The sequence below is a fragment of the Chanos chanos genome, chromosome 13 (genome assembly GCF_902362185.1).
Source record: "Chanos chanos chromosome 13, fChaCha1.1, whole genome shotgun sequence".
Lineage (NCBI taxonomy): Eukaryota > Metazoa > Chordata > Actinopteri > Gonorynchiformes > Chanidae > Chanos > Chanos chanos.
This window is the reverse complement of record NC_044507.1, coordinates 17634521-17649312: the sequence shown is the minus strand read 5'-3', so window position 1 is coordinate 17649312 and position 14792 is coordinate 17634521. Positions and strand designations below refer to the sequence as shown.

At 37.8% G+C, this 14792-nt stretch overlaps 2 protein-coding genes across 2 annotated transcripts in view; both read right to left on the bottom strand.

The window, feature by feature from the left end:
- Positions 1-3972: 3972 nt before the first annotated feature.
- Positions 3973-5941, bottom strand: LOC115826060 (hemicentin-1-like). Its single transcript, XM_030789738.1, has 5 exons — positions 5929-5941; positions 5133-5393; positions 4651-4983; positions 4268-4519; positions 3973-3989 (listed from the first exon to the last, which is right to left on the bottom strand). The coding sequence occupies exons 1-5, from the start codon at positions 5939-5941 to the stop codon at positions 3973-3975; spliced, it is 876 nt and encodes a 291-aa protein (XP_030645598.1).
- Positions 5942-10042: 4101 nt separating this feature from the next.
- The window catches only part of LOC115826059 (intercellular adhesion molecule 1-like), a 58462-nt gene continuing 53712 nt past the window's right edge, over positions 10043-14792 (bottom strand). Inside the window, 3 exon segments of the mRNA XM_030789737.1 lie at positions 10043-10471; positions 11530-11781; positions 12942-13271. Coding sequence (XP_030645597.1) covers positions 10359-10471; positions 11530-11781; positions 12942-13271 — 695 coding nt within the window. The 3' untranslated portion in view covers positions 10043-10358.

The window sequence follows — 14792 nt, the reverse complement described above, 5'->3', positions numbered from 1 at the left end:
GAGGGTTATAGATAGACCGTTCTTTAAGAATAAGCTGTAAGGCCTTGAATTTGAGAAAATCTTTTAACGTGTCGTTGTAAGTGATACTGTCATTTGTCAATTTTTTCCGACCAGGGTACTCACGCAGCAAATGTGTGAAACCCAGTTTGAGAGCAGAGTGCACCCCATCTAAATGTCACCGGAGTAACGGCGCTGAGGAATAACACAGATGTTGAATGGAACGCGGAAAAGCATTTGTTTTGTTCTTCTTAAAAATAAAATAATACCTCAATTTTACACACACACACACACACACATATTTATACATGTATAAATTTTATATATAGCATATATATATATATATATATATATGTGTGTGTGTGTGTCTGTGTGTGTGATATATGTGTGTCACTTATGTGACGTTTTATTTTTCCCTGCCCAATGATAACATGGCTTTTCGATATACTCAAGAGTAATTTACTTATTCCCATGATGCATTTGGCAACATTATGACTCTTGGTCATTTAATTTTGGTCACTGAACTTTATAGGTTGAGTGTATAAAGCATACTATAATCGTCTGGGCATGCCTCCAAACAATACAAACAATACATGTTTTGCTGTTATAGAATGTGAAATAATATAACTACCAACATATTTTGTCTCTGTTTAGGGTGTTTAATTTAAACCGTTGAAAGGTTATAGATTCAAACGTATCTTCACATGCAATGCTAGGTAGCAGAGAATTATATACCACAATATCCTACATCTTCTGTATAGAATAAAAGATATTTGTTTTGACAGAGGTCATCCCTATGTCTTATATTTGGAGATGAAGTTCCTGAAATTCCTCAAATTTCCAACCATATGTAAATCTATTAGTTGCTCCTATGCAGTTTTAGCACTAACTTTGCTGTTCAGAACTAAATGTTCAGTGACTTCAGTCAGGAAGATGAAATTCTTGGTAAATAGAATTGTAAATTTAACAGCGTGGTGCCACCTAGGGACGGACTAGAGGAAGTGGTCATAACGAAAATAATATGTCTTCCCCTGGTGATTGCTGTCCCTTCACTAATGTGTTGGACAAGAGTGAAACTGAATTTTTTTTTCCATCTTTCAATGGCCCCTTTAAAACGAATTGCATTAAAATATATTAATAAAGCCACTGAAAACATTATGTTTACAAATAACATTTGTAAAGACAATTAAACAGATTGTTCCCCTTTCCATTTTTGTATTTTGAGAACATGGCAAATCAGGGGAAAAAAAAACACGAAGAAAGCTGCTTAAACCTAGTTTTAGTTCCTCACTGGTTTCTTGTCAGTTGACACATTACTGTCAGACTTGAGTAATATAAGACATAACTCCACCCATGACTGGTAAAGGTATTATTCTATCTGCTGTCAGTCTCAGCACTATTGCACAGTAAAAACAAACAAGCAAACAAACAAACACAGAACTGTGGAGGGAAGCATGCTGAATGTGTACTCTCTCTCTCTTAGTGCTCCATGTTCTGCTAACCATGTATGGTAAATGTGCTCTGCTCCATGTTTTGTTTTTTTTAATTATTTGATTAAACAAAGAGAGTAACAATGGTTATTAGTACAAATAACTGGCAAACATAACCATTTTAACTTATGTGGTGTCATTAATAGTGATTTCAGTGAGGTAACATTTGCTTAAAAATTCATTTTACATTGTAGGTTTGGAAATGGGTTTTACTACAGCTGTAGTTTTATCACACTCTGTGACAACGGCTATTTTCGGTCGAGACGAAATTGGAACATACCGCAATCCAAACAGTTCCACTCATTCTGTCAGCAGCAGGATGTGACATAATCTTAAAGACATATCAGACAGGAAATCACAAGACAGGGTGGCAGAGAAAACAAGTTCTCTCGAGTGAAAGCACTTTCACTTCTCCCCCTCCAAAAGTCTTCTTGGAATTTCTTGCATGCGTGCATGCTTGTTCCAAAAGGTAAACAGCACACTGTGTGTTCCGGCTTGCTGAATGTGAAGTTTCGATAAGGAGACATTAAACTGAAGAACAATCATGTAACATCATACATCCATACTAACACCATGGCCACAACTTGGGAGCAACAGCTGTTCCAGGGTAGAGAAAGAACATTCCGGTATGTAACATTTGGGAGTTTTTATAATAAGATATTGCATGATTTTACAGATTACTCACATTAGAAAACAACATTAGAAACACAGTTAGAAGCTTTATGTTCATTTTGTTTTTAATAAATGGGGAACTGCTAAAATAAAGAAAGCAGCAGAATACTGGCCCTTGGCCTGCAGAACATCTGTACTGTCCCTGGACTCAGATTCGTGAAGAATGGAATTCTATTCTTCCTTGAGATTTTCTATCATGCTTTCTTTCTTTTTTTTTCCTGCAGGGTTTCTAGGAGCATAGGGTACAGACCGCTCCAGAATCTGTGCCTAGTGTTCAACTGCACTGAGATTTGATCTTTATGGCAGCCAGGGCGTATGGGTTACATGATATTCATCTTTACCTCTGTTCATTAAAAAACGTCAAAAAACTGAGCTGTCTTCGTCTCTGAGGCTCTTGCCAAACATGCACAGAAAACACACCCTTTTCAAATCCATCTGCTTCGACCTAACATTTTTACTCTTGACACTAAGCAGAAAGTCATTAGTCATTGCTTAATGAATTCAGGAATCACACTTGTGTGGAAGCAACTGCTTTTGATATACTTTATACATCTCATGTACTTAGATTTCAATTTCAGCCTCTTTCTCAGTTACCTGTACATCATATTGTCACACAGATGTGCTATTATGATTTTGATATGCGATTTGCACTCCACATTTTCACTGAGAAACAGTTGCATTCTTTTTAACACCTCATTTTCACAGGAGTCACCTCAGTAGAGTCTTTTCTACTGAGAAACAGTAGAGGACAATCCTGATACCGTAGTCATTTTCATAGTACAACAGTATTATAAATAAAAAATATAAACCCACTGACACACTCATAACATTTTATGTCTGTATGATATATGTATGTTTTCTCGATTGGACATTAAAGATATAAAAGACCATACACATCAAGACGCAGCTTGTGAGACTCATATTAAGTCACACACCTAGCACAAGTGGGTGTGGAGATCAGAATTCCAAAGGAATTTCACCTGAAATGCTTTCATTACTCATTTCCTAGATGTATCATTCTCTAATACGGATTTCCGAAGCCTCCCGCCCAGATCTCGGAATGTTTCATGTTAGGACAAGTTGTAACAAAGGTTCTTTTTTAGTATCTCTGTTGTTTTATGTCTTCTCTTTAATTCCGCCCCCCCCCCCCCCCCCCCCCCCCCTCAAATGTTTTCCTTTGACCTGAGTGTTACGGTAAAAATGGTGATGTAACAGTTCTGTAATTGAAATGAACCCCAATAACGGTAAGCATGCGACAGAGAGGACGTGAACGTTGAGAAATAAATTTATACACATCACACAGCATGAGCAGATTTGAACATTTTCATTCATGTGACATAATCCTGGAATATTCCAAGCGTCATCCCAATTTCTCCATAACATTATCTATCAAAGACCTTTGTTTTTGGTGAAACGGGACTTCTTTAAATTGTTCTGACATGTTGAAAATGGTTTCTCACCCATCCTTCAAACCCACTGAGTCACCTCTACAGTGACTCAATGGGTTTCAAAAATTCTAAAATCCTTTTCTTGCAGAAACTGCTCTGGAAAAAAAAAACAACAACACATTTTCTCCACTTTATCTGTCAGTTTATTAGCATATATGGAAACAGTACAGTCAACTGAATTAAAAATTAATATATTAACAATTGAAATACAAAACTATCAAAATATTAAACGATACATATAGAATGAAACACATTTAGTTAAAAACAAATGAAGGCAAAAAAAAAAAAATATCTCAATGCCAACTAAAAAAAAAAGTCTTACACCGGGGAAAAGTGTTCAAGAGGTGTAACAGGTTTGAACCAGGTCAAGGAAACTCTCCCACTGCCACAAGACCATAATATCTGAAACAAAACAGTGTCCTTAAGTACAGGATGTGACCAACCTTTTAGTCTGTGTTATTGTATATTTACAAAAATCATTTTCCATTTCTGCATTCAAAACTTGAGCACTGAAAAAAATACCCACTAAGATGGAGTCTATGTCTTCCATTTCCACCACGAGCATCCAACGTCACACACCTGATTGAACAAGCGCATACAATGAATTAATAAGACAGCAGCTAAGCTTTAGCATCTATCAGATCCAATGGCAAGTCTTACCTCTAGGGATGGCCTTGATAATGAACTGCTTACTCCTTTTACCCAGCAGGTTAGAGGCTGTACAAATGTAGTTCCCTGTACTTAGGGAGGAAGATGTCAGGACTGGCTGTTCTATGACCTTCCTGGTCAAATCTGAAGAGCTCCAGGTATACAAGGGAGGGGGGTTTCCTACCGCCGTGCAGTTTAATGAGATTTCCTCTCCTTCCGTTAGTTCCAAAACCTCGTCTTCTGGATTGAGAAAGGATGGAGGGTCTGATAAAGCAGAAACAAGCATTCGCACGCATCCACGCACACAAACACACGCACACACCGACGCCATAAATGAGTCTTTTGGCCTTGAATGGCTTCAATATGATTTCATATAAAAGTTTTGAGAAGCTCACAGTGTATAGTAATGTTGAGGGGATCTGATGAGATTTTAGGTGACGGCTGAGGCCCTTCTGCTCCCAGTTCCAGCTCTGCCACACACTTGTACTGGCCTCCATGGTCTGTCCTGTTTGGTACAATAATGAGGGTGGAGGACACTTCGACTGGAGTGGCGGGTGACAGGTCAGAAAAGGTGTGAGTGTAAACCTCTGTCTGTCCTCTGTACCATCGAAGGGTTAAGTACTGAACAGGCGCAATGTTCTGCACTTCACACTGCAGCTGATATTCTCTGCCTTCCACCATAGGACTCGTGTGGTTCACTAAACTGATGGAGACACCATCGGGAACCTCTGTGAGAGACGGTACGTATATACACGGTTACGCCATATGATTACCCATTAGTATGAGCTACTGGTGTTTCTTTTTCTTAGTGTCATTTTATCTTGTACTCGTTCATTTCAAACAGATATGTCAATGATCTATAAACGAGTGGACTCACTGTATAAAATGAGGTTGAGTTTCTCCTCGCACTGTCTGGGCGCAGTGAAAAAAACACCGTAACAGATCGGTTCTTCAATCCAGTCGATCAGACTATCCACTTTCCACTGGACGGAGAGGTCGTGCTGCGTGTGCGATGCACTGATGGCCGACTCCCAGCCCAGCACGCGCACCGGGCGGGAGGCCACACAGCTGACCGACACCGGCTCTCCATACCCCACCACCACTCTGGAGGGTCTCAGCTCCAGAGAACAACTGTCACCTGACACTGGCAGAGAAATGGATCATCTTCAGTGTAAAACCCTATTCCTTACGGCACAGCTAATGTAATCAGTATCAAGACGCACAGATTTCATCATGATCATACGCTAGTAAGTGAACAGTTTGTTTGTTTGTTTAGGATGAAGAAAAGCAGGTTTGTTTAGGATGAAGAAAAGCAGTAAATGAAATAAAAATCTACTATTGTTGGAATTTTGTCAAGGTCATTCAAGACATTGCTGTTTGTACTGGTACTTTTCCAATGGCAAAATTAAAATGAATGAAGTAAGATGTTACAGAAATCCACTGTATTTAAAATGAAGAGTTTTGAATTCCTTGGGAGATGAAATACATGTACACATCAGTGTATACTAAACATCAATGACTTAAGACACTTACAAATTTGTGAATTGTAATTAATATCTTAGATAAAAAAAAACTCATGAGGAGAACCCTCCCCCCCCCAACACACACACACAAACACACACACACACACAAACACAAAGATAACGGCTAAGGAACATATTACAACCCCTTACCTGCGCGGAGCATGCATAGCGTAAAAAAACATTGAAAAGTATTCGTCATCTCGACGTAGACTTTGTAAAAGTCCGCTGTTGTCTGGGTAGAGAGGCGAGAGGAATTCTGAACCCTGCTAGGCAACCCCAAAGTGAATTGTGAAGGTTAACAAAAGCCCTCCCTCACGCTGGCTCTCTCCTGTGTCCCATAGTCTGGTTATGGGCCTGGAAAGGGGACGAAATTCAAACAGGGCCCCACGAGACACTACTATATGTGCTTGGGACAAAAAAAAAAAGTTTCCTCTGAGACTCTGTCTCTGGTTCCTTTTCTGTGTCTTCAACACTCTCAGGTAAATAGGCATGCTCTCTGAACTTGTTTATTATCAACAATTGTTTATTATCAACAATTGTTTATTGTCATTTGTTTTGAGACAACAAATATTTTCTTGAAAAAAAAAAACAGCAACAAAACACTATACACAGTATTAAAGGACGGTCGTTAAGTAAGTATGTAAAAAGGCAACAAAACAACTATGTGATGTTTCTGGTTAAATGCTCCAACTTGATTAAGTTACAGTGTGCTCACAGAAGTGAAACGCTGCCCATTTCTCTCAATGACACCAAACTTCTGAACAACGAAATGCCTCCGGAAGGAAGGATGACAAATTTCTCTGTAACAGTCGAGGACAGAGGAATTTCTCATGATCTCAGTGCCTTCTGTTTATGTGGTGTTTTGGTAACCAGAATATGGACAGACTTGCCAACATATGGCTCTTTGAACAAGAAACTAAACAGTACAGCTCTTCTGTCCGCAAGTCAGTTAGTATTGCTATTATTTCTAGTATGTAGATATTATATGCAATGAAGCCATATTTTGAAGCACAATTACTTGTTTGTTTCTATGTAAATTCTATATTTTCTGGGGGAATATACTGTACATTGTCATTTCGACAGCTTCCATATGTGTTTCATGTTTTTCCATTTGGTTTGGGTCCATGCGAGGGATATTGATCGCCACGGTGAAAAACTGATGTTCATACAATTATATAATAATATTATATAATGTTCTATTAAGCTTGACTGTAAGCTGCTGCGTCAACATGAAAGTCCCACCATCACTCAAACTATGCATCTGGTTTGCTTTAACGTTTGTTCCAGGACCTAGTGTCCTGGCAAGCTGCCTGGACAACCCTCCAAGCAGCCAGGTTGTTATGGCAACACTCTTTGCTCTCACAAACAGTTTTTTTTTTTTTTTGGCAACATCTCTCCCCACTAGTCCACTTGCAAAAAAGTTGAAGAAAGAAACATACCCAACCTTAAAAAACAAATGCTTTATTTGTCACACAGGAATAATTTATTAACTCTGAACACTTTTCACTTGAACACTTTTTGCTGTACATAGGTTCTCTATAATGTGAAGAGACTAAATTTCAAACACATACAAACCATTTTGGGATTTGTGTAGTTGAGTGAAATATTTCTTCAGTAGTTTATAATCTCTCACAAACAAAGCAGAAGATGTTGTTACTTTATATCCAACTCAGACACAAACATGAAGAAACATGTTCAGAGAAGGTTTCAGAAAGCACATCTTGGCAAATACAGCATAATTAGTACCCTATTAAGGCATCGGGCAGATTCACTCATCTCATTAACTGTTACATTTTTAATTAAGGACTAAAGGAACAAAACAAAAAATCACTGTAGCATTAACTAGGTTAAGTGGCATTTAAAAACAGTATAAAGCCACAGATTGTCTCAAACAACACTGCCACAGAATATATGAGATGTTTGTCTGAACTCACAAAAACAGGAACAATGCTGCAACTAAATGCCTCGGAAAATGTTGTAGTAAATGGTGTAGTAAAATTTCCTGACCAACTGATGAGCTTTAAAGAGCTGCCAACTAACACTCACTGCAAATTACACTGGGAAAACGCATACAATGTTAATTGAAAAATAGAAGATATATTCCATATTCCCTCTATCTGAACTCCTCAAAGCAAACTTGAGAAAGTATTTTGAAACACGTACTAAATATTTTTATTGCACTTATGCATGTTTCATGCATAACAAAAACAAAATAAGTTCCATAATAATTAAATAAATAAGTAATGGCACAAAAATGGCACATTTTCACAACACAATTTACTAACTGTCATCGAAATTGTACATTTTGATAGGCATCTGGTGAGGTGTTGACTTCACCAACAAAGTGAGAAATTAGGGGATAAAAAAATGACAAAGAGTAAAAGGGAGAACTGACACTGAGTAGTCTCAAACCCCCCAAATAAAGCAATGCATTGCCACAACAACTCAAAGGATGTCTCTTTTTCATTTTGTCACAAAGTCATGAAAGACATTCATCAATTTACTGTGATAGAATACTCAAAGCAATCTTTAGCACAATGACCAGGTTTACTTTAGATTTCACTTTTAGATTTCAAGATACTGGCCTTCCATCTGTTTAATTTTTTTAACTTTTGACACCTGACATGAAAATCTGTTGCAATTTAATGTAATATATGGGCTCTGAAGGTCAAGCTAACCTTACTTTCCTGGGTAAGTATACACCAAGGACTCCCCCTCCAGCTTGTAAAGTAACACTGACCTACATTGAGCTATTGTGTACATTTGCATTGCGTAGTAAAAAAAAAAAAAGAAAACTGTTCAAGTTTTCATTCCAGACATTAGTGAAAAGAGTTATTACTGGAGCTTAAGTGGCACTGAAGTAAACCCAAGGCTTTAAGGGATATTTAATACCGCAAGTTTTGCTTAACTGACCAACATTATGTGAAAAATTAGTCCTTTTATTAAAAAACATGCATATCCACGATAAAGAACAAGGCTAAGGTTGTTTTCTTCACTAAGATGTCAGTTTTTCTGGGTAAGAATGTTCATTTAAATCATATTTCATAGCTTGTTGAGAAAGAACAGATGCATACTTCAAACTGAGTACATCCCTTCAAAGTATAACACATAATAACATAGTCAGGATAAATCATGCTGTCATACAATTAAATCATACAGTATAATAATATAATAGAAGTGTTTTGAGGATAGTGGAATAATATGTTTATACTTATATGCTCAAGCACGATAAAAGGTTCATCCTATTTGCAAATCGGCTTGTACCTCAGTTTTTGGACCAAGGTTCAGTTTGTATTATGGTTTGGCTTGAAAGAAAATTGAACGACTAAGCATTTATTTTGTCTTTCCTTTTAATTTAAGAATATAGAAATTTAACAAACCAAACCAAATACAAACAGCAACGAAACTCTTAAAAAAAAAATGGGATTCAGAGAAAACTAATGTTCAGTGCCTTTCATTTTAAGGTTTCTTTTAGTAAATAAGTGTACTAAAACTTAACTTGAGCAACTTTGAGCAGCAGATATTTCAAGGCCCTTCTCCATGACGATGAATGACATTCTGCAAATCTGAGCATCAGTACATTTAAATTTGAAGTTCTTCTTCGTGAAAATAATGTCAAAAAACTGAATTGAATTTACGCACAAGTTATTTATAGTTCTTTTTCTAGAAAATAAGCATAAGAAAATTAAACTTAAACAACAGGACCTTCGCTCAAGCATAGCATTTCAGCAGAGAAAGAAACACATGACAACTGCAAAATAACAATCGACTGCTCTGACCTGTTGCAGATCAATGCACAGCTACTGCGATATAAGAAAAACAAGCTCCTGCTTGTTTTCTTTGTAGGAAGCCTACAGACTAAGTTTATGTGGATTCATATATTCCAGTACAACATATCATTTATGGTCCAAGTAATGGTACTAGGTGTTTCGTTTATATCTAAAACAGTCAACATTGTCATAAAAGTTGTGTTGATCGTCTGCTAAGTTAAGGCACATGCGCATCGCATGATAAGCCCAGTACACATATTTTGTCACAGTGAGAATGTTCAACATCATTTTTAAATATCTTAACAAAAATTGCTGTTAAAAGAGTTGAGGTAAACAATACCACATTTCACTAGACATGTACCATGAACTGAGCCGAACACTAAAGAACCGCAGTTTTCAGATTTGGTGGAAAACCATTAAACTCCTAATAAAAAGAAATCAAAACTTATGAAATAAAAAAAAATCATATAAAAGTGTACAGTTTGATTGTCAGTGCATCATTATCATACAATTTGAAGTAAAAAAACGTCAGTGAATTAATGATCAGTTATTAAAATGACAGTGCTCTTACCATATTGTAATTCATACTATAATCCTCACCTTCACAAACACCTCCACCAAAACTCCACACCATCTCATTCTGTGGTACCCTCATGAAATGAATGAGAGAGTCAAATAAAATCTGGATCAAAACAAGCCATGCATTGAAGAGCCAAGGAAGAGAAAAATCTGCAACGCTTATATCATACATTCAGGGAGAGGAAGCCTCACGTGTCTGCAGCAAAATGAAAGGCACTTTCGACAATTCGATCAGATGACGGAATTTGGGAATCCGTACTCCTTGACAAAATAGATGACAAACATTAGCACGGCTAAAGCCAAGAAGGATCCAACAATAGCCCAAAATGTGGTGCGGCTTCGATCTGTGGGAGAGAAATGAGATTAAGTGGTCTGAATGATAACTGCCCATCACCTCCATCTATGTGACTGTGAACTTGAGGGGATCCAGTGCTAGAAGTGGAGGGGCACGTAGGCTGGACACAGATCAGAGAGGACACAAAGGCAAATAGAAGTTTCAGAGATTAGTGAAAAAGAATTTAAAAAATGTTAATAGACTTGTCCATCTTTCTCAGGACGGCAGACAGAGAACATACTCATCTGCTGAGAAATTCCTAATCATTTCTCAAATAACTGGATATGTTTAAGCAAAAAAATAACCATATCACATTAAATTGTTAACAGACTCAATCCAATAACATATTATCATCATCTGTGTGTTTCTTAAAGTTCACTTGCTAGAAAATCTGCATATCAAACCAGAGAACTGCCTTTCAAGGTACTGACTGATAGTCAGCACAACAATTAACTAATTAAACTTTCATTAGATGATTTCTGAGGAGCATGTGAGACATTGGCAGTGATAAATGAGTTATTGTAACATACTGGATCTGTTTGCTGTCTTATACAACTCGATGCACAGCACTGGGCTTTAATACAGATTTCACACTTAAAGCAGAAAAAAAATCCAACAAACAAACAAAACAAATCAGTGTGCCATTATAAACTGGTTCACCTTTCACTAACGAAAAAGTCTTTTCTCTGGCCATTATGCATGTGATCAAGTGTGTGATTAAGTGACTATGCAAAGCTCTGGCCTCAAGACGATGACAGAATTTTCAGAAAGATTAAGAGTTACACTTCTGGAAAAAGACAGTATACTACGCACTAGTTGATTAGAAAAAATATAAATGTAATTAAAATATTAATTACATCTTAATAGTAGAGTATGGGTAAAACACTTTTGACCAAGTAACTGGTGTTCCAACCAGCTACACAGACATAAACTTCATAACTATGAAAAACCGAGTAAAGGTATAATTCCCTGGTCTGAGAGATGCAGATGTAGATCATGGTTTATCTGATTTCTTTACGAATGTGTGAAGCGAACAAGAGAAAAAAACAGAAAACTTCTTGAACTCACCTCTTGGCTTGGGTTTGACACTGAAGTGTTTCCAAACTCTGCCTAGCTTGTTGGAGGCAGAACAGGTATAACTCCCTGGTCTGAGAGATTCAGAGGTAATGGATGGTTGGTCTGTTTTCTCCTGCAAAAGTGTGGAGTTCCAGCTATACACAGGTACAGGATTTCCTATGGCTGTGCAATTAAGGGTGATTCCAGCATCTCCTAGTTCAATGACCTCTACATCACTTGGTAAGGAGACTATAGAGGGAGGATCTGCAGAAAAGTAACAACATAGGTGAAATTTCTTAAATTTTGCGACAATGTACCAATACATGTCTGTACACATACGCACACACATACACACACACACACACACACACACACACACACACACTTGACAGATGTTGAAGTAAAAGCATCCAGCATTCACACATTTGAATTTACAGTGAATGGAATTCCCATAATCCAGTCATCAAAAATCATATCCTGTTTCCTCTTTTCTCTTTTAGTAGATACTACTGTTTATTAGTCAACACTAACACTATGCAGTGGGTGTGTATTATTGTTTGGCAAAGACAACCTTTCCCTTTCTCAGTTAATGTAAGAGTGTTTTTCACCCTAATAGAGTGACACATTAGGGAGAAATGACTGCAAAAGTGCAACTAGCCACCGATAATGGAATTTTCTGGAACAGGCTATGTTTTCATCCCATTTTAACACTGTGACAGTCTGGCTTGTAGGATGGCCAAATACGCTTATACAATGAGTAAAATTTTTTTCTGGTTAACTTCTTTTTGCACAAAGCTCCTCTTTATTATAAATAGGCATTTTCAATACAGGTAAGGCAGAAAAAAAGTTCTGAGGGCGTATTAATGTGTAAGTGGGCCAGAACAGAGGTCCTGGTGCTGAGAGATGGAGAGGTACTGAATAGTTTGTCTGTTTTTTTCTGCAAATGTGTGGAGTCCCAGCTATGTAAGTTTTCCTATGACCTATGTGTAGGTCTTCAGCCAAAAAAAAACCCCATATATACACACATGCACGCACGCACACACACACACGCAGGACGCGCACACGCACACATACACACACACACACACACACACACACACACACACACACACAAAACACACACACACACACACACTCTTCATACTAATTTTCTTCAAATGTGATTAGAATATATTTGTTTTCTTCCCTGTGTTTATTATGAAAAATGTCTTGAAGCTTGTAGTACTGACACAGTGACATCTAAAGGTGAGTTGCTGCACACACTTTCATTTTCTCTTTCTGTCTGATTTTTGCAGGCATCAAATTTCTTTCTATCTCTGCATTTAGAAAATAGAAACCTGAGAGGTTATTCCATAAAGCAGCAGAACTGTCAGCTTACTATACCATTGTAGAAAGGAATGAATAATTTAAAAAAGAAAACTTACAACACACTTCAACATTTAGAGCCTCTGCTTGTACTTTAGGTGGGGGTTGAGGTCCTTCTGCTCCCAGGTCCAGCTCTGCCTCACACCTGTACTGAGCTCCATCATCAGCTCTACTGGGAGTGATCAGGAGTGGAGCAGAAACACTCACTGGAGTCCTGGAGTCATCAGTAAATGTTTGACTGTCCACTAGAGTCTGTCCTTTGTACCACCTCACAGTGAGATACTGAACAGGAGCGATGTTCTTAATGTCACACTGGAGCTCATACTGTGTCTTCTCCATCACTGGGCCTGTGTGATTCACATAACTGATGGACACACTGTCTGGAGTCTCTGTGTTAATACAAATACATGTTCTGAGCATGGATGAACAAAAAAACAACAGCTATATATATACTTAACATATTCTCAACAGGAAAAACAGACTCACTATAGACAATGACTGAAAGAGTTTTGGTCTGCTGTTCATCATCAATGTTGATGAAGCATATTGGCTCTATGTCCCAGTCAGTCAGCTCTGGAACTGTCCAGGTGGTCACGTTAACATCGTCCCTCAGGTCTACAGCTCCCACAGTGGACTCCCAGCCCATGCCATGATGTTTAGTGGAGGTGCTGCAGTTCACTGACACAGGATCTCTATATCTCACCACAACCTTGGGTGGACTTAGTTCCAGGTAACTACAGGACACTATTAAACCGTGATTACATAGTCAAATGAGAAACATTCAGCTCTGATAAATGTAACACTGTCCAGTGAAAACTGGCTTACAAATTTCTGTTGTTCAGTTATCTTTGAATCCGGGTGGGTTCTATGTCATAAAATATCTGGATTACATTTTTTTTATATTTCTCAGTGAATCACTGAAGACTTGTTACTCAGTTTTTGTAAAATATACAGTAAAGTGCTCAAGACTAGTATTACTACAGCTCACAGCTATGTGTTAGTTTTTGAAAATTAAACTGACTGAGAGCTAATTACGAACCGCTGAACAATAACCAAGCTCATTATAATGGGCCATCGAATAAAGTGACAGCAAGCTACAGAACATGAACAAAAGCCAGTAACAACGTTGTGGAAAACCGATTTACGGGAAGAGAGAATAAAGGTTCAACCAAGTCTCGTCACACACTCACCTCTAAAAGTCAGAAATGTTGCGAGATAAGTTAAACTAATCAACATGTGCATCATCTTGACGGTGTTTAAATCAGACGAAAAACGTATGGTTAAATCTCTCTATAGCTGTTTTAACCCTGAGAACGCCATATGGCAAGAGGAGACCGAATCCAACTCTTTGATAGCTTCTACTGAAGTCGAAAGTCAGACAACACCCTGCCTCTGACTACTGTCGTCATGCTTTTCCCATTGCCCCGCCCCACTGACCTACAAAATGTGTCTGTGAAAGACCTATAGGCTGAAATAACTGTTCAATTTGATCCCACAGCAAAAAACGTAAATTCGCAGGTAAAATGGAAATCGGCTTTTCATAGTGGGTTACAATGCACTGAGCAGATCATGGCGCCACAGCTCGTAAAAAAAAAAAGAAAAAAAATATTAATCAGTTACTCATTAGGTGTGTGTCATAGATACAAACTCACGCACTATTGCAAAGTAGTCCTAGGTCCTGTGACCTAACATTTTCGCACTGAGCTTGAAAAGCTGAAAAATTCAATTCAAATTCTGATCAGAAAAAGACAGAAGACAGAGTTTTCTATCTCTCAGTAAGGCTACCATATGATAATCAAATAGACTAGTATGCATGCGACATTGCAGAACTTTGAAAGGGCCACGCCATGTGAAAATTGAAATACATGTCACATCGGTGCCTTCAATGTCGTTTGCATTAACTGTCAAAT

Excerpts from the sequence above, each read along its gene's own strand:
- LOC115826060 (XM_030789738.1), bottom strand. Across the intron at positions 4,984-5,132 it reads ACTCAACCTCATTTTATACA|AGGTTCCCGATGGTGTCTCC; the intron begins GTGAGTCCACTC and ends CGTCTCTCACAG. Across the intron at positions 4,520-4,650 it reads CCTCAACATTACTATACACT|ACCCTCCATCCTTTCTCAAT; the intron begins GTGAGCTTCTCA and ends CTGCTTTATCAG.